The sequence below is a fragment of the Myodes glareolus genome, chromosome 6 (genome assembly GCF_982192425.1).
Source record: "Myodes glareolus chromosome 6, mMyoGla1.1, whole genome shotgun sequence".
Lineage (NCBI taxonomy): Eukaryota > Metazoa > Chordata > Mammalia > Rodentia > Cricetidae > Myodes > Myodes glareolus.
Window position 1 is genome coordinate 9,441,099 of NC_142031.1, and position 24,609 is coordinate 9,465,707.

General features: G+C 50.8%; 1 protein-coding gene across 3 annotated transcripts in view; it reads right to left on the bottom strand.

The window, feature by feature from the left end:
- Positions 1-14,793: 14,793 nt before the first annotated feature.
- Dhrs3 (dehydrogenase/reductase 3) overlaps positions 14,794-24,609 on the bottom strand; it is a 34,353-nt gene continuing 24,537 nt past the window's right edge. For all 3 annotated transcript variants that reach the window (XM_048461233.3, XM_048461223.3, XM_048461239.3), the window contains 5 exons: positions 23,316-23,459; positions 22,615-22,734; positions 22,038-22,276; positions 17,969-18,094; positions 14,794-15,302 (listed from right to left, as the gene is read on the bottom strand). In XM_048461233.3, the coding sequence (XP_048317190.1) occupies positions 15,218-15,302; positions 17,969-18,094; positions 22,038-22,276; positions 22,615-22,734; positions 23,316-23,459 (714 nt within the window). In that variant the 3' untranslated portion in view covers positions 14,794-15,217. The remainder of the gene's footprint in view (positions 15,303-17,968; positions 18,095-22,037; positions 22,277-22,614; positions 22,735-23,315; positions 23,460-24,609) is intronic.

The following is a 24,609-nucleotide window of genomic DNA, read 5'->3' on the forward strand; positions in this document are numbered from 1 at the left end:
GTGAGACTACTTCTCCCTCTCTCCCTCTCTTCCTCTCCTTCCCTCCTTCTTCCCACTCTTTGTTCACCTGACATCTGGACAGAGAACCAATGTGGGATTGCCCTCTATTTGCTGTGAATATGTTTTATTATCATTGGTTAATAAAGAAGCTGCTTTGGCTTGTGGCAGGGCAGAATAGAGCTAGGTGGGGAAAATTAAACTGAATGCTGGGAGAAAGAAGGCAGAGTCAAAGAAACACCATGTAGCTGTCAAAGGAGACAGACGCCAGACGCCAGCCAGAACCTTACTGGTAGGCCTCATGATGATCCACAGATGAACAGAAATGGGTTAATTTAAGATGTAAGAGTTAGCTAGAAATATGCCTAGGCTATTGGCCAAACAGTGTTATAATTTACGTAGTTGCTGTGTGATTATTCGGGTCTAAGTTGCTGGGAAACAAAGAAACAGTCTATGGCTACAGAGAACTCTCTGGACAGACATATCTTTAATGAGGTAGGCTAGGAAAAGCCTCTTGGACGCTATGAGAGGTTAATCAGAACTCAAATCATTCCAATATTCATTTTATGGCTGTTCTCAAGACAGGGTCTCAGGTAGCTGAGGATGACCTTGAACTTCTGATTCTCCTGCCTCCACTTCCTGAGTGCTGAGATGATGGGCATACACCTTCATACCCAGTTTGTGCAGTGCTGGGGATCGAACGTAGGGCTTCAGGTGTGCTGGCAAGCACTCTACCCTCTGAACTACGTGCTAAGCCTTCAACACTCATTTTTAAAGCCAGTGAGGATTCTGTTGGGGTGGAGCTTGGTGGCAAGTCACTCACCGGCCTCGTGCATGCAAAGCTTTGGGCTGATCACCAGCTCCACAAATATAGTCAGGAATGCAGAGCCCAGCTCATGTGAGGAATTAAATGGTGGTTTAGGAAATCCCAAGTAGGAATTCAGAAATCAGTGCTCTCTCTCCAAAGGCCACCTGCAACCTCAGCTTCTTGGCAATGACCTATGAATGTCAGGCGATAAACAGTCTCTTCCAGCAGGCCCTGTCCCCAGGCCTATGGGATTCTGAACCCCAAGGAGCAGAGAGATAAGAGAAAGAGTCTGTGCTACCCTGCCCTACTCAGGAATACAACCGGGGTGGCTATGATCTTTTAACATTGTTTTACCCCTGGCTAGAGATGGGGGACAGATGGCTCTGGGTCTCACAGAGGCACAGATGGCTTCTCAGAGTCTTCCATCAAACAAATAGGGACATCAGATGAGAGGAGGAGAGAGGAATGTGGGATGGACAGGGCCTCCCTTCCTATGAAGGTATCAAGCCTGCCAGCACTGAGGAACATCCCTAGGGATAGAAGAAAGGTCCAGGCCATGGCTGAGACCAGAGATCTCAGGCTTCCCTGAACTCCAGGTGTGCTGGCTGCCTTTGAGTGTCTGTCACTGTCACCGTGAAGACGGAGCCAGACACTTTTTCTTTCTTCCCAGCCTCAAGCTGGGTCTTCAGCCCTCCTCTTCCATCTATTCCGGGGACTGGGACTTTCCGGGCAGCTGTATGTCACCTTTCTTTCCCAGCCCAGGCAGACCGCAGCTGCGTGCCCATTCCAGAGAAGACTGAGCTGAGCTCAGGGTTGGGAGCGTCTGTGTCACAAGATTGCAGTGGCAGAGCTGGGTGATTCATCCTGACACCCACCCATTCCAGGTCTTCCCTGTGATTGGAAGAAGTGATAGAGCCCTGCCAGAGAGATGTGAGGTGGACAGAGGACATCATGCTGAGAAGTCCAAGGATAAAGCCAAGTCTGTGACTCTGGCCTCAGCCCTTGCTCCTTACCCCTGGATAAGAGGCCTAGCCAGCTCTTCACATAGCCTTGTCGTTAGGACTGTAGTCACCCAGCCATGGTCTCCACAACCTGACTCTGATGAACCAACCCATCCTGGCCCTGTGAACTACCTGACATGGGTCCTGTTGTTGACTATGCCCACAGCCAATCATTCAACCTCTGCCCCACACTTCTTCTCTCAGAGAGTTTGCAGTTCGTGTCTGACTGGTTCTTTCTCTCTGGGCACAATACGCAGTACACCACAGGGCAGAATGAATAAATAGTAGGCTCTTGCCAGTGCCTGGGTGTGCGCCCCCTTCAGCGCAACTCAGCTCACTTCATGCCTTGGAGTCATGCGTATCCATACTCCAAGTGCCGTCGTGAATCCAGGCTGGGCAACCACTGGTGATGAGACAGTAAGAAGGGACAGAGGAGACGTGGTGGCTGGGCTGAGGGCCTCCTTCAGCTCTTCTTCAGACCCTTGTTACTGTGACAGAAACACCTGAGCAACTTAAGGAAGGCAGGGTTTAGTTCAGCTCACGGTTTCCAGAGCGCAGTCTGCCACGGTAGGGAAGGCACGGTGGCGGTGGCAGGAATGTGAGGTGGCTGGTCACATCACACCTGAAGTCACTGTCCTGGGACGGTCCTGATCTCATTCAGGGTGGGCCTTCCTCACTCACTCAGACCTTTCTAGACACATCCTCAGAGACACACCCAAAGGTGTGTTTCCATGGTGATTCTAAATCCAGTAAAATTGACAAGGAGGGTTAATTAACATGCCTCCCTCCTTTTTTCCAGGGAAGACCCTATGATGCCAGGGTTGCCCTGACACATATGCCCTCCTTTCGCTCAGATCCCGTGATGTGATAGCCCGAGAGGGCGTTTCTGCCCATAAGACCCAGTGCGGGGAGACTTACTTACTGTCTGAGGACAAGTCTAATTGTGTCAGGATCCCAGATCGAGGATGATTGTACTTTACCCTAGGGCGGGCCCTTCCCTTGCTCAGGAAGAAAGTGGGTGGCCTCAGAGGGTGTGCAGCTGGAGGCAGAGAAGGGCTGGGGGTTTGAGCTTGGAAGATGCCACGCGTCAAATGAGACAGCCCACCTGTCTCACTTGGCCCTGTCCTGGTGAGAGCGGAGGCCAAGGCCATCCTGCCCACCATGAACTTGGATAGGGATGGGAAGTCCTCTGATTAGTGAAAGGAGGCAGCCGCTCCCTCCTGGGGCCTTCCTTCTCAGGCTCTCACCTGGGCCTGTGGGGGTGGGGACCCGGGAAAGAGGCAGGTGACAATCCCCCCAGGAGAGGTGACAGCCCCGAGGTGGGAGCCGCCACCGCCACCTGAGAGTGGGTGAGGAACGGGTTAGCTGGGTGAAAAGTTCGCTGCGAGGGGAGCTGTCTGTTTCCCTTTCTTAATTTATCCACTATTTGGCTAACCTCACTCTGAACCCAGGCCCGAGACCCCTCGACTCTCTCCCCCGCCTCCCCACTGGGCTCCTGGGCCACCACTAACCCTTCGTCTGCCTGTGGCCAGGCAGGGACACGCTGGCCTTGAAGCATCCTGGGGCCCACAGGCTGCCTGGGGGAGAGGCTTGCTGCCTGGCCGGCAGTTATTTATGGCTGAGATCGTCTCTCCATCTTCAGTGACCAAAATAAAGTCCAGTTGCCACTTGGTCTGGGGCCCCAAAGGCCAGACATCCGCCAAGCTGTACAAGGTGTCCCACCCGTCGCCTTCACCGGGTACACAATGGCACCGAGACAGTGACCTTTCCTTCACGGCCATCTGTCATTCTGGCCTAGGACTGCAGCTGGACACACGGACCTGGTGTCAGACTTCCATCTCTCCTTGTTGCTCAGAGCGGGCCCCCGCAGACTCATCTCTATCCCAGTACCAATTTCTCTCCCTCTTTGCGCCTCCACCCCCGGTTTTATATCCTATTTGTATAAATGTTTATATTCTACCTATTTCCGGTGTATTGTGAGTGCTTGCATGCACACGTGAGCACACGTGTGGAGGCCGGAGGTCAGCTTGTAGGAGCTGGTTTTCTTTCTGTCCTGTGGGATCTGGGGACTGAACTCAGGTGATCAGCTTTGATAGCAAATATTTCACCCTACATCATCCAGCTGGCCCAGCTCTTAATCTCTTACACACATGAAAAGAGGGTGCGTCCAGTCGACTCTGACAAGGGGACAGGCTGGGGAGCCAAGACAATACCCTCGGTATCCTCGTTACTGACAGAACCACCACAGTAGCCAGTGTGGTCAGCCCGGCGCTCACTTTCTATGACAACTCCTCTTGGTTGTCAGCTCGACCCAACCGGGAAGAGAAAACCTCTCTTGAAGTCCTGCCTCCATCAGGTTGGCCTCTGGCCGTGTCTGTGGAGCATTTTCTTGACTGCTAATTGGTGTGAGAGGGTCTAGACCACTGTGGGTAGTGCCATCCCCTGGGCAGCTGGGCCTCGCTGGGCTGTATAAGAAAGGTAAACATGCCAGGCGGTGGTGGTGCACACCTTTAATGCCAGCACTTGGAGAGGCAGATGGATCTCTGTGAGTTCAAGGCCAGCCTGGTCTACAGAGCGAGTTTCAGGACAGGCTCCAAAGCTACACAGAGAAACTCTGTCTTGAAAAACAAACAAAAAAAAAAGAAAGAAAGAAAGAAAGAAAGAAAGAAAGAAAGAAAGAAAGAAAGAAAGAAAGAAAGAAAAAGGAAAAAAAAAAGCCAGGGAGCAGTGTTCCCCTGTTGTCAGTACTTCAGTTCCTGTTTGAGCCCCTGCCCTGATTCCCTCAATGATGGATTGTGACCTGGAAACATAAGCCAGAGGAACCTTTTTTTCTTCCAGTTGTTTTTGGTCACGGTGTTTCTCACAGCAATGAGCAAACTAGGCCACCTTCCCCTCACTCTCATAGTCCCACTGTGCTCTGTCTGGCAGCTCTGATGCTCACTTGCTCCCAGAAAGCAGTAGAATAAAAATACAAAAAGAACAATTGTCTCGTCCCTGTCACCTCTGGGCCTCGGAGGCCTTTCCTGGATACTCTGCTCTGACTTGGGGGTGCACAGGTATGTGTGGTCAGAGCGTAGTTTGCAAGGGTAGTAATTCGGACCTCACGGGCATGGGGTACATATCCCTCTGTAGCCAACAAGGGACAGAATATTCTGTTGTGTATGGTATATGTGTTTATATGTATATGTGTTTATATTTTATGTGTGTGGAGGTTATCTGTTGCTGTGAAGAGACACCAAGGCCATGGCAATTCATAAGGAAAACATCTCATTGGGGCTGGCTTGCAGTTCAGAGGTTTAGCCCATTATCATCACGATGAGAAGCATGGTGGTGGGGAGGTAGCTTAGAGTTCTACAGTTGGACTGGCAGGTAGCAGGAAGAGGGTTCTGGAAACCTCAAAGCCCACCCCCAGTGACACACTTCCTTCAACAAGGCCATACCCCCTAATAATGCACCCCTATAGGCCTAATGGGGGCCATTTTCATTCTAACCGCCACAGGCATCTTCCTCAGCCATTTTCCACCCTCTTTTCTGAGGCAGGGTCTCTCACCTAGCCTTTCCGGATCTGGAAGGTCTTCTCTAAGGAGTTGCTTTGGTCACAGCCCTTCCCTTCCCTGTCTCTTTCTCAAAGATGTGGCGGGAGGTTTCTAATCCCTCTCAGGATCCACTGTGTCCTCCACGGTGGCTCTGGTTCTCTCCCCAGCTGTTCTGACCTTTTCCTTCTTCCACAGAGCCTCAGCACCCCTGCCTCTCTGCATGCTCCCTCTCTCCACACTCACATGCTTGCGTACAAAGATGTCTTTGGAGATCTTCCCCATTCCCACCTAGCACACATTCTAACAGACAGTTATTTTCAAGGCTGGCCTCTGCTCCTGAGAACAGGAAAGGTGAATGAGCCCAAGTCACCTACAGCAAATGAGGAAGATAAATCAGGGCCCTTCCCAGGATTTCCTGATTTCTTCTTCTGAGGGCCTGGGGTGGCTCATGGCTCCCAGAAGACACTGCAGGCCCCAAAGAGCCTCTCGCCCTGCTAGGCGGGGGCATTTGTTACCAAACAAGGGCAAAATGCACTGGAGCCTGCGTGGCCTCTGAGTCTGGACAGTAGGAAAAGCTGCTCCAGGTGCCACCAGTGGACGGAGAGGCCACGTGGCAGTCTGGTGGTGGGTAGTGAGGGAGTCCCTCTCCCCCTCTTCCTCAGGGAAGTGGGGATGGGCTGACAGACAGGTCAGGCCTGCTGCCAAGCACCACACTGCCAACTGCCCACCAGGATGCTAACTGACTGCCCGTCTTTAGGATCCTGCCAACTTCCTGTCACCTTGCTAGCCAACTGCCAGTCAGACCAAGTCCTGGGAACTCCAGAGTGCACGTCAGGACCTCAGCCAGCTGTCACTCCCAAGACCCAGGGGGCAAGTCAGGGGTCCCACCACTGGTCACCCTGATGACAGCCACCGTTTGTGCTGCTGAGCATCCTGCCACCCCCTTCCTGGGCAAGGAGCTCACCATCTCCAACTCTCAGTCTGTGGGCTCCCAGGCTGATTTGCTTCTTGGCTGCAAGGGACATAATGCAAGACTTAGGCTTTGTTGTCAGAGCATCCTCTGGCTGCTTTCATCGGTTTATATGAGGGCAAGGGACTCAACCCAAGCCTGCTGTAGCCAAGGAGAGTTAAGTCTGGGTAATTAGCATCTTGCTTTTCCTAACTGTCCTTGAACCTGGGAAAGTATGACTGAGGCTGGAACTGAGGCAGCCTTCTTGTCACAGCTGAGCAGAAGGTGATCAGTCCAGACATACGGAAGTGAAGGAGACAGAGAGGCTGGTGTGGGTCAGGTCCTGGGTTCAGCCATTTCTGACACCAATTACCATTGGGCTTTTTGGACCCGAGAACCAATAAACCCTGCCTTTTACCAAGTAGGAATGGCTGTGTATAATGCCAGCAATCAAAGGGAATTTTTCTGCTGTCGATGGGGGGGTGGGTAGTAGTGGTGGTATTACCTGCTGGCTAGGACGCCAGCTCTTAAATTTCTGTCTGAAAGGGTTAGGCAGGCCTCACTGGATTTGTTTACCCTGGTTGTGACTGCTGGCGCGTGGGCACAGGCCAGATGCTGCCTTGCTTCAACTCAGAGGCCGAGAGCTGGAACTGGGTCCCTCTCTGTGGCTTGGTGGCACCTGGGAGTACTGGGACTCAAGGTGATAGCAGTGCGGTGTCTGCCAAGTTCTCCAGCCTGGTTTTGAACTCCTCACATCCTTCTCAGAAGCTGAGATGTCACCGCTCTTTATTGCTGAGGGCAGGGAGAAAGAAACGGAACCACTGTCTTGAGTGAGTGAGGTGGGGGCTAGGGGGTGGCTGACTTGGGGCTGGCAGACTCCACCTGGGGACATTGTCTACAAGCTTGGCATTCTTTCCCCTGGTGCCACTGACTCATGTTTGCCATCCCATGCAGGAGCTGGGCAGGTGCTGGGTACACTGTCAGGGGCTCTGGGAATTTATTGATTGGAACGATCTGTATTAGGTATTTGGTTTAAGCAGTTTTATTTATTGATATGTGTGCACTCACCCACACATACAGACGGCAAAGGAAGGCTTGGGGTGCCCTGTTCTACTGCTTTCTGCCCCTGTGCTAGCTTGCTGATCACTGAGCTAGCTTGATAGCCAGCAAGCTCACGAGAGCCTCCTGTGTCTCTCATCCTACCCCTACCTGCCCACGGTTGCCAGGATCACAGGCCCTCAGCCACTCCCGACTTTACATGGGTGCTGGGGATTTGAAATTGGGTCCTCATATTTTGCACAGGAAATGAATGCTCTTATCAAACCATCTCTCTAGTCTTAGTCCTGAGGTACTAGGTTTGTCCCTGGCCGCTGAGGCCATAAGGAGAGGACAGGAATAAATAAGGTGGGAGAGAGGAGAGAGAGAGGAGAGAGAGAGAGAGAGAGAGAGAGAGAGAGAGAGAGAGAGAGAGAGAGAGAGAGAGAGGATTCACATAGACAGACAGACAGGCTCTCAGCTGATCTGGACAGACAGAGCCAAGCTGGCTTCTCTCCCTTAGGCATCTCACACAGCGCATGCAGCAAGAAGGGTGGGCTGGGCTAGACCCTCGCCTGCCCACCCCCAGCACAAAGCCCAGGCACTTGGACTCCAGCGTGGCACTTGGGACGCTTAAACTCACGTCACACTCACTCCAGGGTGGAGCAGCTGGCGAGTGCAGAGCCAGGTTCTCCTGCCTCTCCCAGTCTGGGGTTTGGCCCAGACCCAGTCACCTTCCCAGGCAGGATCCAATTCCACCCCAGCAGCAGCCTGGGATTGAGCACAGCGGGTGTCTTCTTCAACCGCTGGTTTCCTTTGTCTTGGGAACCTTGAAAAAATGAAAGGAATGATAAGGATTTGTTTTGGGGTGGGGGTTGGTAGAAAATTCTGCAGACTCTGGGTAACTCACCAGGAGAGAGGCAGAGGCCTGAGTAGAGACCTTTTGGAGGTTTAGGGATGCTAACCCTGGAACAGGAGAGGTTTACGCTCCTGGATCTGCTGGCCTCCTGGGGGACAGGCCACCAAATCTTCCTGGATCTCAGTTCCCACGGCTGTGTGCAGCAACTGATGCCGACTTCTTGCTCTTTTTTATTTAATTTTTTTTTTTTTATTTTGAGAAAGGACAGCTCTGGTTGTCCTGGGACTCACTATCTATACAGATTAGCCTGGCCTTGAATTTACAGAGATCTGCCCGCTTCAGCCTCCTGAGAGCTGGGATTAAGGGTGTGGGCCACCACACCCAGCAGCTATGGGTTTTTTGAAACCTCAGAGGCTACTCTCAGCGTCATTCCCCTGCCCCAGCAAGGACCTGCCCCACCCCAGTCCTTCTCTAACAGTCCCACTAACTGGGGACCAAGCATTCAAACATGAGCCCAGGGCGGCCCTTGTCATTCAAGCCATTAGCCCTGGGGTGTTGCTAAGGAGAAACAAGTGACCCAAAGATCAAACGCTCGTAAAAGGGGGGTACTCAGCTCTTTAGAAGACATTCCACAATGTCCAGGGGGCTGTTTTTGATCGTCAGCTAGTGGGTGAAGACAGGGGTACTGTCAGGGGCACTATAGAGCCCAGGACAGCATTGCCTGTCCACAGTGGCCCTGTATACTAGGACGAAGGTCAGCTTCCATCTGGCAGTCATGGCTGAAGAGGACGTTAGTGCAGACGGTCAGGTTGTGCCAGACGCTCTGCCCTCACGGAGAGTCTGGTCTTAAGGAAGCAAATGCAGCAAGCAGATATTGTTCTCAGACGTCCATCAACTGTGATGGACGGATAAACTGTGGTCTAGTCAAAGAATGGAAGAATTGTTTGGCTGTCCAAAGGAAGTGGCATTGTTTGACATTTTCCTTTCCTACTCATATCTGTATGTACGTATTTGTATTGCTTTCTTTTTCCTGCCTTAGTAACTGGCTGAGAACTTTTAAGTCTTACATTGAGTAGAAGTGGAAAGAGGACGTCTTGTCTTGCTCCTAATTTTGGTGAAGGCTCTCAGTTCTCCTCCACTTAATATAATGTCAACTAGAGGTTTGTTGTATATAGAATTTATACTGAATGGTGCTCAGGTTGTCCCTAGTCTCTTTTGACTTTTATGGTGAAGGGATATCAAGTTTTATCAGACCTTTTCAGCATCTCTTGAGAAGGTTGTGTGATTTTTATCTTGATTCTGTCTATATACTGGTTTTCCTTTTTGAGAAAAAGATTTTATTTTTTAATTATGTAAATATGTGTATGTATGTTTGTGGGTTTGTGCATGTAGGCCCATGTGTCCACGAAGACCAGCCCTGAAAAATATATTACATGCCATTGGATCACACAGTTTAATGAGTTTTACTTTTTTTTTTAAAGATGTATTTATTTATTATGCATATAGTAGCCTACCAGCATCACCAGGTCCCATTATAGGTGGTTGTGAGTCACCATGGGGTTGTTATGGATTAAACTCAGGACCTCTGGAAGAGCAGCTATGTGCTCTTAACCACTGAACCATCTCAACAGCCGACGAGTTTGGCTCTTATGTCAATAAAGCTACGTGGTGTGCGCTGACCAGACAGCGTCCAGGGTCAGGACAAGTCACCCGGGCAGAGTGATGGCTGCTCTTGGTTGTCAACTTGATTACATCTGGAATTAACTAAAACCCAAGTGGTTAGCAACACCTCTAGGGATTCTTTTTTCTTAATTAAAGACTCATTTTAATCCAGATCTTTTGAGGAGGGACGATCCCCCTCCAATCTGGGCCACTCCTTCTGTTGGCTGCCTGTATAAAGGACATGGAAGAAGGAAGCTCACTAGCAAGCCCATTCCTTTATTGGCATTAGAGCCTACTTCTTCAGGATTCTGGTGAATACTGAAGACCAACTGAGACATTTAGTCTCATGGGCTGAATATCTGGATTCTTGGACTTTTCGTTGGTTGACAGCCACTGTTGGACTAGCTTGACCACAGCCTGTAAGTCATTCTGATAAATCCCATAAAATCCATAAATGTATATATATATGTATATATATATATGTGTGTGGTTTATATATCTATGATATATGATATGTATGATTTATACACACACACACACATACACACACACACACACACACACACACACATTCATTCTTTGTTTTGTTCTAGAGAATCCTGGCTAATGCAGAGAGTTTTTGCTACCAGTTACTTTGGTATGATACCTCTGTGTGGACCCTGCAGCTCAGTCTTTCTGTTCACCCTGGACATTCCCCATTTGGAGAACAGAATCCCAGAGAGGCGACGGATGCCATTCCAACTGTGCCTTCGGAGGTGACTCTGCTGTTTCTTCTCTTCCCAAGCCATGGGGGCTGTGAGTGTCAAAGGGTTCTCAGAGACAAGGATGGCAGATTAGCGTGCCCCAGGCACTGAAGAACTGCAACCCATCTTTCTAGGAAGAACCCTCCATTCTGCTGGGGACTCCACACTTGCCCTCCCGAGGCCTCGCCTCACTCCTGTACCATTGCCCATGATGGGGTCTTCTGGGTATCAACTTATCACACCATAGTTACAGCCAGCCATGCCTTGAGGGACATCACGGGCCAAGCAATGGCAGTGAGTGATCCAGGGATCTTGAGGGGCAGGCCATCAGGTCAGGTCTGGGGTGAGAATATTCTGTCACTCACTGCTTTAACTTCACTGTGCCTTCCTAAGCTCAGTCCACACTGGACAGTCACACAGCCCAAAGACAGAAGGGCAGGAGAGATGGTTTTACAGAGGAGGTGGCTGAGCCCAGGTTGGACCCCGAGGATATGAATTCCTTTCTATAATGGTGAATGGTAACTGTTATCAAGACAGAACCTAGAATGACCTGGGAGGAAGGGCCCTGTGGAAACTGTTTTATGTGGAAAGAGACATCCTAATTGTGGGAAGGACCACTTCCTAGGTTGGAGATTTTGGCCTGTTTTGAGACCGAGGGTGAGTTGAGCCCTAGCATGCTTGCATTCATGGTTCCTACTGCAGATCTTGCATTCATGTCTCTGGCTGCAGACATAAGGTTCCCAGCTACTTTATGCTCTGACTTCCTCAACTTCCCCAGCATGATGGACTGTCTCTTGGACCATGAGCCCGAGCAAACCCTTTCTTCCTTAAGTGCTTCTGTCAGAGTGTTTTATTAGGACGACGGGACAGGAGAATCAGACAACCTCCCCTCCCGCCAGATCCCAGGGCCTCCCACTTCCTGTAGAGCTTTCTGACTTCATGGTTGGCCCCAGAAGACTGGGAAAGTTGGGGTGCGTGTCTGAGCCTTGGCTCCACTTGGAGGGCTGTGGCTGAAGACCTCAAGGACTGAGAGAGCTGGAGCTTTGAACAGATGAGGCAGAGTGGCCCTCAGGGTTGTGAAGAACTTAGTCCCACTCTCTACAGCCCTCCATGTAGATACAGGTGGAGTTGGGTGTGCGCACATACGTGTATGAGTGCATGGGATACATGTGGAGATCAGAGACAATTCTGAGGAAATTGGTTCTCTCCTTCTACTCTGTGGACTTCAGGGACCTAATTCAGGTCATCATCAGGCTTGACAGTAAAGTGCTCTTATTGTCGAGCCATCTCTCTGGCCCCTAATCAATGTTTTTTTGATTGTGGTTTTGATACAGGGCCTCCCGCATCCCAGGCTGGCTTCAAACTCTTTATGTAGCTGAGGACAGCCTTGAACTTTTGATTCTCTTGCCCCCATTTCTCAAGTACTAGGAATAAAAGCATGTACCAAGCCTGGTTTTTGCGGTATTGGGTATCAAGCCCAGGGCTAGACAAGGTTCCACCAACTGAACCGCACTCCAAGACCCAGGGAATGTTTGGGAACTGAGTATGAAGTGTCTGGGAGCGGTTCCAGCCCTGCCTTCTGCGTCAGCAGATATTTCTCGCCTTTTGGCTTTGCCTAAAGTGAGCAGTGTGTGTAGAGAAGTCCTCTGGCCGCTTAGTTCTGTCCCAAATCCTGAGAAACGGAAAGATGCTCTTCGGGGGGAGGGGGTCCCCCATGGGCCTCCTCCTTCCTCCCCCACCCCAGAGCTGTCCTTTGAGGACCTCAGCGTCCGTGCTTTGTGGCCTGGGTTCTTTTTGTCTGTCTGTCTTCCACCAGATAGGAACGTTGCAAAGGTGAACGCTGCCTCCCTTGGGATGGGGCTCTAAGGTAGGAGGGGCAGGGGCCTAGCAGTGCCTCTTGGAGTCAGCTCTGGGGCTTTAGACATCAGCTTGTTCCTGGGAGAGTTGGTTTCTCAAAGTATTTGGTCCCCGGGAGCTACTGGTGTCCACAGGACTGAATTCCTGACCACTGGCCCAGCCAGACAGCCTGCTCCCTGGAGCAGGGCCAGTCAGGGCTGAGGTCTGATGCCTCCCTGGGCTTGGCACCCACCCCTGATCTGCTTCTCTTTGGGGCTGGGGAGGAACCTACAGCCTGGCAACTGGGTCATTTCCCAGGACCCAAGGCTTCTTTGCAAGGTTGGCACAGCCTGTTATGTTCCTCAGGGGGCTGGCGCTTGTCATTCTCCTTCTCTTGGACAAGCAAAGGGACAGAATTAGCTCTCCACTCTCACTCTTGAAGCTCTCCAGGCAGTCAAACCATCCCAGTGAGGGACCAGAGAGGGTTCCTGGGAATATGCCCAAGGCCTTTTCCCTGGTTCCTCTGGGAAACAATCCAAAAAAAAAAAAAAAAAAAGACCCAAAAAAGACCCAAAACGGGGTGTTGGTGTGTGTGTTGTGGGGGTCACAGACTCCATCCGACTACCAAAAGAAATCATTTGCATTCTGGGAAACTCAGAGATTTCCGTGTAAGCAAGGTGATGATCATTCTTGGTGGGGTGTCCCCGGGGTAGGCCATGAGCACAGAAACACATCAGCTGCTCAGAGATGGTCAGGAAACTTGGGGGCTCAGCAGGCCGGATCCCCACCTTACCCCATGCACTTCTCCCTGTCCACTAAGATGGACCCCCTCACCCCAGCCTCTCTCCTGGAGGAGTCAACCACAGGCACCTGCCTTGGCTGAGGAGGGTAGTAACATTCCACACATTGGAGACACCTGTCCTCAGGGACCAAAAGGAAGCTGATGGATGGTCCCGACTTGACTCCTTGTTGTTTGCTACTGTCTGGTGCGATGGGAATCCAGGAGTCGGAGCTGTGTTCAAATTCTGGACCTGGCCAAGCCGACATCCTGATCTGTACTCAACTTCTCATCTGTGGAACAAGCTTCCAAATTCTCCCTTTGGAAGAGTGCTTGGGAAGAGAACCAGGCACCACCTCTGCAGCCATTGCTCAGCTCCAGCAAGGGGCCCTGGGATACTACATCCTTGAGTTGAAGTCTTCTTCCATGGTTTGGTAGAATGTGTGATCATAGTTTAGCTTCCCAGGATATTTGGCAGGCATGGTCACATGACTGAATCTGGCCAATGAAATGGGAGTGGAAGTGCCATACACTATTTCCAGGCAGAACTTGAGGGCATGATGGTGGGCCAGCGTACATCTGCTCCCTGGGACAACTCGTCTCGGGTAGTGGCTGCCCAGAGTGAAGACGGTTTCGTGAATAAACTGAGTTGCAGGGCAGACACCTTTCCTGTTGGAAGCCATGGTGATCTGGTGGTCATATCTGGCTGACACCCACCACCAAGTGGTTATATTGTTCATAGTGGTTGCTTTGAGCTGTGTTTTGTTTTTGTATTTTGTCTTCAGTAGCCGCAGGGAGAGCTGGTAACCAACACAGCAAACGCCATGTTTTAGGCTGGCAGTGCCCTGCTAGTGCTTCATGAACATCGGATGCTATTCCCAATTTTCCTGTCTGGGGACCACTCACCCTGCTCTCTGCCACTCACCTGTAAAAGCTGTATAGATGGACGCTATTCCTAATCTTCCTGTCTGGAGACCACCCCTGCCTGCTCCTTGCCACTCACCTGTAAAAGCTGTATTGATGGACGCTGTTCCAGACAAGTCACACTGCTCTTTGCTCCACACTGACCACAGAGTCACTGACTGAATTTTCTCAGCACGAGAGTCACACCAGAGAACCATGGGTACCTCTACTCTGGTCTGGGACCATGCCAGCTTCTTCTGTTCTCTGGGCTTTCCCTTCTCCCACAATCAGATGTGCTGTGGGGTCTGTAGCACCCCACAGTGCTGGCCAAAATGATGAGGTACATCTTCTGCTGCTGTCATCTCGGCTTTTTCACGCGGGGTAGACAGCGGGTGCTCAGCGAAGGCTGACTTTACTTTTAAGTTGGTGGCCAGTGGGGTGAAGAAAGGACAGACAGTACTATCTGTGGTGAGCTCTTCTGTAGATTAGCTCTCAGGGATCCTACAAGGGAAGCTATGTGTCTGGAAGGGCTCCCCTGACCCTCATTCCTAGGACTGGGCTGCAGGCCCTCTCCTGCTCTCTGTAGACCCTGAGATGAGCCCTTCCTTCTCAAAGGATGGGGCTTTGTGGTTGGGACAGGCTCCTTCCCAGCTGCCTCCCTCCCAAGGATGGGAACAAAAGGAAGCTGCGCAAGCCACCTCTTTATTTGCGTTACTGCCATTTAACCAGTTTGCATGAGCTGAGGGTGACAGGGTTTGGAGGGGAAGGCAGGGTGTCTGGGGACAGACTCCCCTGGACAGGGTCGATGCACACTGCTCAGGTGGGTTAGACTGGAGAAGCAATTTAACAATAAACCTACAGAGTGAGAGAGGTGCGAAACTGTCAGGTGGCTGCTGAATGGCGTCTCGCCTCCCCATGGGGGTCAGAGTTACACACATCAGTCCTGCACGAAGGTCCTGGAGTTGACCCGGGAGCCACAGAATCTTCACTAGGGACAGGAACAGTCCTGCTCCCCCAGCAGATGTGCCGACGCACAGGCACACGGATGTGTGCCCGGGTCCTGTGGCTCCCCCCAGGCTCCGTGGCTCCTCAGGTGTGTCTGAAGAGCCTCTATGTCCTCCCCTTAAAGGTGTTCATACAGGTGTACGTCCCTGAGAACCTGTGGATCTCCTCCAGTGCAGCCTGTGGGAGTATGCTGGGGGGAGAAGGGAAGACGATTAGTAGGGTGGGCAACAGTGACAGGGTCAACGGTGGCAATGTCACACCAGGTAGTAGACAATGGTTTCAGAGCCTCTGCAACCCACACACCAGCTCCCCTTCCAAAGACAGCACCTGAACTCTGAGAATCAGCACTCTGATTAGGTGAGGGGCCAAGCATAGGAACGGCAGAGGGAGTGTGTTCTCAGCAGCTGCTGCACTTTCCATGTGTTCTGGACTTTCCAAGATGCAAGCTGAAACTTGACTGTCTTTGTGGTGAGACAGAGGTGGCTACGTCATGAGGGGATCCACCCAGTCTTGGATTAATGGGCAGTCTGAGTGACTCTGTTATAGAAACAAGCTCTCGGGGCATACTTGCTCCGTCCTGTATGGGCAAACTCTCCTTCGTGTCACAAGGCAGCAGGAAGGCCCCTGCCAGATGCCATGCCATGCTCTTGGGTGTCTCAGCCTCCAGAACCCCAAGATGGATACACTTCTGTGGGTTTTTGCTTTTCAGTCTTGTTCTATTTTGAATTATGTATTTTGTGCCTGTTTGTGCACTTGTGTGCAGTTGCTCACTGAAACCAGAAGAGGGCATTAGATCCCCCTGAAACTGGAGTTAACAGGAGGTTGTAAGCTGCCTGAAGTGGGTGCTGGGAACTGAATTCTGGTTTTCTGCAAGAACAAGTGTTTTTAACTTTTTAACTGCGGGTCATCTCACCAGCCCTCCTTTTAAAAAAATCTCTCTCTCTCTCTCTCTCTCTCTCTCTCTCTCTCTCTCTCTCTCTCTGTGTGTGTGTGTGTGTGTGTGTGTGTACACAGTCACCTGCTCAGTGCAGGAAACATATGAAGGGCAGACATCAGTGTTAGAGAATCCAATTCAGATTCTCAAGCTTACATAGCCAGCACATCGCCGTCTGAGCCATCCCCCCAGTTTGGTGCCTGCTCCTCTAGAGGATCCCTCTGGCAGCCAGAGAGCACCCTGGACTGAAGGTCAGGGTATGCTGGGACAGTGTGACCACTCCACGTGCCCTCTCCCCTGCTCTCCACGCCTCACCTCTGCCTGCACAGAGGCTAGCAGAGTGGCAGACAAAGGGCCGGTTGCCACTGTTCCCTTAGTCACACAGCCAAGGGTGTGGCCTTCCTGCGAGTGGATGTTTGACGATAACAACAGGGTGAGCCTGGAACCAGGGGCTGAACTTCCTGACAAGCAGGAGCCACAGTCGCGGCGGGAGCGACACAGCCCTCCCTGTGTGGAGAGCACACTGAGCCACAAGCACTAACTAGCCCCTTCAGCATGGGACCCAGATGTAAGGTCTTGCTGCACCGAGTCTGGACAGTTTGAGGCAAAGTCCGTGCTGGGAAAATTCTAGAGGAGAAGATATCTCCATTAGGAAGCCCACCTCCCAAGGCAGTCTTCCCTGGTAAACCCCACCTCGCTAGAGCTGAGACACTTCTCCAAACACTGAGCCTTCGGCCTGAAAATCCTGTTGTCTTTGGACTCAGCTAAGCTACCTGGGAGCTGGGGCTATGCCTGATGCCTGCCTGCAGAGCAGTGGTTCTTAAAAATGTGGTCCAGGAACTCTTGAGGGTGCCTGAGATCTCTCTACGATACTTATAGTAATACCACAGTATGATCTGTTTTTCTCTTCTTCCTTCCTTCCCTTCCTTTTCTTTTCCTCTCCCTTCCTTCCTTCCTTATTTCTCTCTTTCTCGGCAGGGTCTTTACAGAATATCATCCAGGCTGGCCTCAAACTGACTGTGTAGCTGAGGGTAATCTCACACTTCTGATCCTCCTGCCTCTTCTAGGCAGGCTCTCTACCTACTGAGCCGCACCCCCAGCCCAACGTTTGTCTTTTTTCCTTCTATTTTCTCTGCACGTGCGGTGCAGGTTTCTCAGGGGTTTTGCTACAGGGGACTATCCCAACTGACAGAAATCAGATGTAAGAACCTAGTTGTTTCAGATTAAACCAGACAATGACGAGATCTACAAGAACACAACCCGCATCTCTCCTGATTACTTGTCTGTGGTGTTTTAGAAAGTATAATTGCGGTCACAAAAAATATATTTAGGAGTTGAGGCTAGTTTGGGATACCCAGTGAGATCCTGTCTAAAGAAACTCAAATGGCAGGAAAACAAACAAAGCAGCTATGATAACTTAATAGTTCTGTTACCGTTTTCTATAACTGAAAAATAGTATAAATAGAAACTCCTGTTAAAACTTCCCCCTCAGTTTTAATTTCTAACGCAGTAAGTGGTAGACAAAACTCACATAAACAAGAGCTGTTTGGATCCCTCAATCATTTAAACCAGGCAGAGTAGTGCACACTTATAATCCCAACCCTAGAGAGACAGGAGAATTGCAAGTTCAAGGCCAGCCTAGGCTTTATAGTATGTTCCAGGTAAGTCCCTCAAAAATAAATTTAAAAAGAAATGAAAAAAAATAATAACAGACCTCACAGAGAGCCGTCGACCAACAAGTCGGCCTTACTGCTCAGCTCAGTCTACTACCACTAGACTACTCAGTGCTACTCCTCAGCACCCTGCCCGCGGCAGACATGACTAATCAATTCTACACTCACTTTCTCCTGCCTGATGCCTTTTCTCCACCAGGGCCCACTGGACCTCGACCCGGTGAAGAGCTCTCTCTCCCCACCCCATACCTTTTCAAGAGAATGAGGATATTCATGGTCCACGGGAGCAAGAGGAGGGCCTGGTTTTGCTGCACAGCCTCCACCGTCCTCCGGGCTACTGTCTCTGGCTTCAACGGTGGGAAGAGGTTGGGAAACCTGAAGGCAGAAAACACTGATTTCTCCAGAAGCTGGCCTTTCGGCTGGGCCCCTTAGTGAGTGGCTAGTGTGTCTGAGGGCATCACTTGGGCTCTCTTCTCTGAGGGACTGGAGGCTGTGGGATTCTCCCCCAGTCCACGCCTGTTCGAGTCCCTCAATCCTGGTCCCTCCTGCCTCACCATGTGAGTGGAGTTTGCCCACTAGCAGGGGGCATCTCTAATAGAGTCAGGGAATCAGAGTCCACAGTCAACGGCATGGGTCAGCCCTCAGTCTTTCTTACTGGGCCATCTTTCCTCATCAGCCATTCTCACAGCATACACACTCCTCCTTGATCCCCCCCGAGAGATCACTCAGCCTCCCCTATCGCTGGGGGACCTCTGATTTTACCTCCTTTCTAGTTGCCTTAACCACAACCACACCAGAATAGCCTTGCTCAACAGATTGCTCCCTGTCAAGGGTCTGTCTCCTCCATCAGGTTAGATGTTTCCTGAGGGAGAAGGCTCAGCGAATCTCACTGCCTGGTGCATCCTCAGGATCTAGTAAGACCTGGTACACAGTAGGTGCCTAATAAATACTTGTCATTTTGCCCCACTCCTCTGTTGGGCCTTTCTGCCTGGGAGGGCCTCAGCCTGCTGGTTCACTAGCCTGTCAGTCAAATACAGAATGACTTTCCACGGGACTTCCAGATGAACAGGCGTCAAATAAACAACAGGCGCTTCCCACGCCTGTCCAGAAGCATCTGACCCCAGAGCTATGCACCCATTTTCTTCCCTAAGTGTTGGGCCCATGCACAAATATTCTCTCCAACTTATGGATAAGGAAACAGCGGAGCAGGGGGCAAACGGGTGAGCCCCTAGCACTGCTCCAGCGGCTGTTTCTGGCTCTTCTTGCTCTCCTCAGTCTGAAGGTACAGGGCATGGGCTGCTGGCCCTGACCTCTGTCCCTCAGGGGGCTATGATTCACTCTGGTGCCAGTAAGATTAAGGGTGGTGAGTCATCATCATCATGCCAAGCCTGAGCAAGGGGCAGCCTTGGGGCTCACAGACTGCTGTGCCTTCCCTGTACTGCCTCAGTCACGTGACAAGTGCAGCTTGGGTCTGTTCACGCATGAGTGTCATGTGTGTGCAGGTACGTAACATGTATGTGTGTGGAGGGCAGAGGTCAACTTTCAGTCTCTTGTGCCAGGAGTCATGCACTTTGGGGTCTCTCATTGGCTGGGAGCTCACCGACCTGACTGGCCAACAAGCCCTTGGGATTTGCCGGCCTCTGACTATGCATTGCTAGGAAGACAAGTGCCTGCTACCTTGGCGTGGATTTTTATAAACTTGGGTTCTAGAGATCAAATTTTGCTGACTAGGTTTTCTTCCCAGACCAAGATAGTGAGTGATCCTCAGATAGGAAACTTGTGGCCTAGAAGGGTTGGCCTTGGGTTTTTCAGAGAAACGCGTGCTGAGGTAGCTCACTGACGGCAACTCCACTGACATGGTTGCGTCTCTGTAATCTCCAGCCTTCACCTGTGTCTAGCATTGTCTCTAGGGGAGAGGAGACAGGACAGCAAGACCCAACTGTATAGGCTTTAGGGAACCCTTTAGGTAAGACCCCTGCAGAAGGACCCGATGGAAAGGTCTCAAACCTGTTAAGATTTCCCCTAGTATGTGTGTGTGTGTGTGTGTGTGTGTGTGTATGTCGGGGTGGTGTGTGTGTGTGTGTGTGTGTGACAACAAAGGTTGCCGGGAAGTGACCAGAGAAGCCTGATCAGATAGCCCAATTCCAGCTGTGTTGTCTCACACATATGACTTTCTACACTCAGTTCCTCTATCTGTGAAATGGGTTTACAGCTCATTTGCAAGGCTACGGGGGGGGTGTCAAATGCAACAACAGTGTAGTGGAAACGGGGGTCTAGTGTGGCTGGAATACAGGGTAAGTCAGCCAATGAGAACAGTGGCCCCATGGATTCAGCCAGTCTTGCTGGATGCCTACTTGTTCTATCCCAACCTGACCACCATCCCTGGGAAGTTGCTTAGATGGTTACAGGACAAAACCAAGACTTTTCTTTTTTCACTTTTCTTTCAATAAATAGGAGTTGGTTAAGCACAGCTCTTCTGGCCAGGTCCTTGGCGCTCATCTGCACAGCTGCGGGTAGCTGGCATCCACTTAGTGCTCACAAAGCAGACATGGCCAGTCGGTTCCCACACAGGCTCTCCCCAACTTGTGAAGCCGAGGTGCTACTTAGGAAACACTTTAAAATATATAAACAGGGAAACCAAGGCACAGAAAAGTCTAGTCACCTGCTGGAGGTTACACAGACCCAAAATTTGATCCCAGGACATTGGTATAGTCAAGAGTAAAGCCTCCTTGAAACTGAGAATGTACAATAATTCGTTAGCAAGCCAGGCAGAAATATCTACTTTTGGATAAACTCCAAAGAGACTGTCTTCTATGAAAACTAGTAAAATCCATCAAAGACCATGTTTATTCTTGGTAAAAGCAATAGCCAAGAGTAGTGGTACACTGTTAAAGTCACAGAGGTCAAGAGGCGGAGGCAAAAGATCACCATGGATTGAAGTCTATCTTGGGCTACAGATGAGACTGTCTCAAAAAAAAAAAAAAATAACAGGGGAAGCACCTCTTTTATGAGCAAACTGTGTGTCCCAGGGTTGTGCTATGTCTGCTACAACCATCCCTATTTCTCACTTAATCCGCATCTATCAGGTAAGCACCACTCCTGCCATTTTCTGGAGGAGCAAAGCGTGATAGTCCTGAGAAGAAAACCAATCTTCCACTGAATCGGGTATGTGATGTGTAGCGATACACTGTTCCCTATCAATGCCATCTATTGCCTGTGAGGCCAGTCATCACCCCCTTTTACAGACTGACAATGAAGCCTGGCATCATGCGGTACATCACAGCTACAGCAGGGTGCCACCCGGGTCCTGGCATGCAAGCATGAACACTAAGCCTGGTTCCATTCTCCTACATAAGATGGGTCTGCAAGAGGCTTGATTACTGAGCTTTGGGGCTTCCTCATATGGGGCTAAAATCTGCATTTATAAATTAAGAAATTATTTGTATGTGTGTGTCCATATATGTGTAGTATGTGCTTGAATGCACACTGCATGTATGCGTGGGTACACATGTGTCACAGAATGCATGTGGCAGTCAGAGGGCACCTTGCTGGAGTCAGATTTTTCCTTCCACCATGTGGGTCCCAGGGGTCAAACACAGACTGTCAGGCTTGATAGCAAGCACCTTTACCCCCGGCCACCTCACCAGTCCTGGTTCTATAAAAGACTCGCACCTTCAGCATACAGCTCAATTAACTTTCGCTTGTTCAACCACCACCGCAGCCACAAAGTTTCCTCGGGCTCCCTCCTAGGCTCTATACCATTGATCCTGTCTCCAGCACCTGGTTTGGAATGCCACGTACATGGGAGCGGGCAGCACGTGCTAGCGTGGCTTCTTTCACTCAGCATCATGGATGTGAGCTTCCTCCTGCAGCTCACTCATTTCCTCTTCTGTTGTTGGGTAGCATTCCACTGTGTACATTCAGTGCTGGTGTTTAGTGTCAGCTGCTGTAGTGAGAAGCGGGATCCTAAATGTGGGCAGCCGGTCTTGGACTGAACAAAACAGAGAGAGAGCAAGCCGGGTACCAGCGTTCGTCTCTCTCTGCTTCCTGACTGTGGATTCCGTGTGGCCAGCTTCCTGCCACTGTGTTCATGTTCCTGCCACTGTGACTTCCTACCAGGACAGACGGTACCCTCAAAAGCCTTCCCTTCCTTATAGCTTGAAAAGCAACCGGCATAGTGCAGTAGAACCCTGTGGCCTCGGGATGGAAAATGAGGGCTGAGAGTGAGACCGAGGCCAAGGGATTCCGGCGCCCTTTCTGTGAAGACTGCTGGCGGGGTTGGCTCAGGAGAGGTGGCTGGTCTCACAGGTGCACTGACCTGACTCGCATGCCCTGGAACATCTCGGTGCTGGTGTGAAAGGGCAGCACAGTGGTGGCACTGACGCCGGGACAGTCCAGCAGCCCCAAGGTCAGGCTCTCCATGAAGGCGAAGGCCGACGCTTTCGATGTGCAATAGTCGATGGCGCCAGGGATGGCCGACAGCGCAAGCACGGAATTGAGGCACACGATGTGGCCATTCTGCAGCTCCAGCATACGCGGCAAGAAGGCCTTGGTGGTCTGAGGGTGGGGAACGGGGGTCAGTGTGGAGCAGTGCAGCTTCTGCCAAGCCCTGCACCTCTGCACTAGGGAGAACAGCCCGCTCTAGATGCATAGCTACCCTAGCGACTTAGCCTTCCAGTATGGAGCGGCTGAGGCCTCCTGCTGCAGAGCATCATAGCAACCGGTTAGAAGTTTCCGTGTCTTCCCGCCAGTCAGTCATTCCTTTTATCTAGCCACTTTGCCACTGCATGTCCCAGATGGCATGGGCCCTGGTGCCACTGAACGTCTCTTTTCCCTCCTCCAACCCAGGTTTTCTGCCATACCTACAGCTGGCACTGGGCCAGGAAAACCCTTACCCAGAACTGGCCCAGGGTGTTGACGTGCTGGGACTTGAGGAGGGCATCATCATCACTGTCCATCAAGCTCTTCCCATGGACCACAGCGGCATTGTTCACCAGGATGGTGATGTCACCCACCTGCGGGCAAGAGGGGGCTGTGGAGCCGTGAGGGCAGCCAGTCCCTGGGGGCTGTACCCGAGGGCCACAGACCGGGCTCCGCAACCACCAGTCACATGGCTTTTCTGAGCATCAGTCTTGTTTATAAATGGCGCTGGGGCCATACCAGCTGTGTCTGAGGATTAGAAATAATTTATGGTACATACTATACCCAGAATGCAGCGTATTTATAATAAATGAGGTTATGGTCACATAAAAATGGTTAATATTACCATGGGTGGGATAAGTAACAAAATGAATTTTTTTTTCTCTCTTGGTGCTCACTGATCTACCCAGCCCAAATGTCTTGGATTAGGGAAAGGATTTTCCCAGAAGGCAATGGGACATTTGTCTTAGAGAGAAACTCATAGGGTCTACATGTTCAAAGGACCACAGAGGTCTACTCATATTGTATTATCAACCCCAGTCCCTGCCCAAGTAACTTGGACGAGCTTCACGGAGAGTCCCCAAAGGTCCCCCACACAAAGGTCTGCCACAGCAACACTCCCTCTCAGAACGCATGGATTCCGTATGCTGGGGCCAGACATGCCCAAGCTACTGACCTTTTCCCTGACAGCTTTGGCCATCTGGTACACTTCTTCCCGGTTGCCCACATCACAGATGAAGTAGTGGCACTCGGTGCCCATCTGCCGAATCTCCTCTGTGGTCTCTTTCAGGCATTTCTCAGTCCGGCCCCAGAGAATAATCTGGAAGGAAAGAATTCTAGCATGGAATAGCTGTCTCTGCAACAGACTGTATTGATATAATGACTGATATCAGGAATTCAGGATTTCAGTAGTCTTTAAAATGCCGGCTTCCTGGATTCCACCCCAAAAGTACCCAAAGCAAAGTATTAACTATTCATTGTGATTGTGTGTGTGTGTGTGTGTGTGTGTGTGTGTGGTGTACCACAGTGCATGCCTGGGCATGCGTTGAGGTTAGAGGACAACTTTTAAGAGTTGATTTTCTCTTTCTGTTGTAGGTTTAGGGATGAAACTTAGGTTGACAGGTTTGTATTTATCTGCTAAGCTATCTTGCTAGCTGTCTTAGTTAGGGTTTCTATGGCTGTAATGAAACATTGTGACCAAAAGCAACTTAAAGGGTTTATTCAGGAAACTAACAGTCCATCACTGAGGGAAGTCAGGACAGGAACTCACGCAGGGCAGGAACCCGGAGGTAGGAGCAGAGGCCATGGAGGGGTGCTGCTTACTGACCTGCTCTCGTGCTTGCTCAGCCTGCTTTCTTGTAGAACCCAGAAACACCAGCCCAGGGGTAGCACAACCCATAACAGACTGGGCCCTCCCCACTCAATCACTAAGAAAACGTCCTATAGGTTTGCCTACAGGCAGATCTTATGAAGGCATTTTCTCAATTGCAGTTCAATCTCTCAAATGACGCTAGCCTGTGTCACGCTGACATAAAATTAGCTAGCACAATGGCCAACAAGTTTTTTCTTTTAATTTTTACTTTTATTTTATGTATGTGTGTGGTATGTCTGCATGCACACGTGTGTACCTGTGTGTGGGTATATGCACATGGGCGCAGGACACAACAGAGACCAGAAGAAGGCATCAGATGCCCTGGAGCTAGAGTTACAGACTGCCCAGTATGGGTACTAGGAACAGAACTCAGGTCCTCTGGAGGAGCAGCAAGTGCTCTTAACCAATGGGCCATCTCAGGGCCCCAACAAGATTTTAAAAGGGACACCACCTACTCTAAAGTGAGCCAGCTGTTTCTGAGCATGCTTATGGCCTATCAGCTGGTATGTTAAGTTCGTACCTTTCTGATCTATTCCTCCCAGCAGGACACTTCCTGCCAGCCCAGGTCTGGCCTTTTCCTTGATTCTTAGAAGGAACA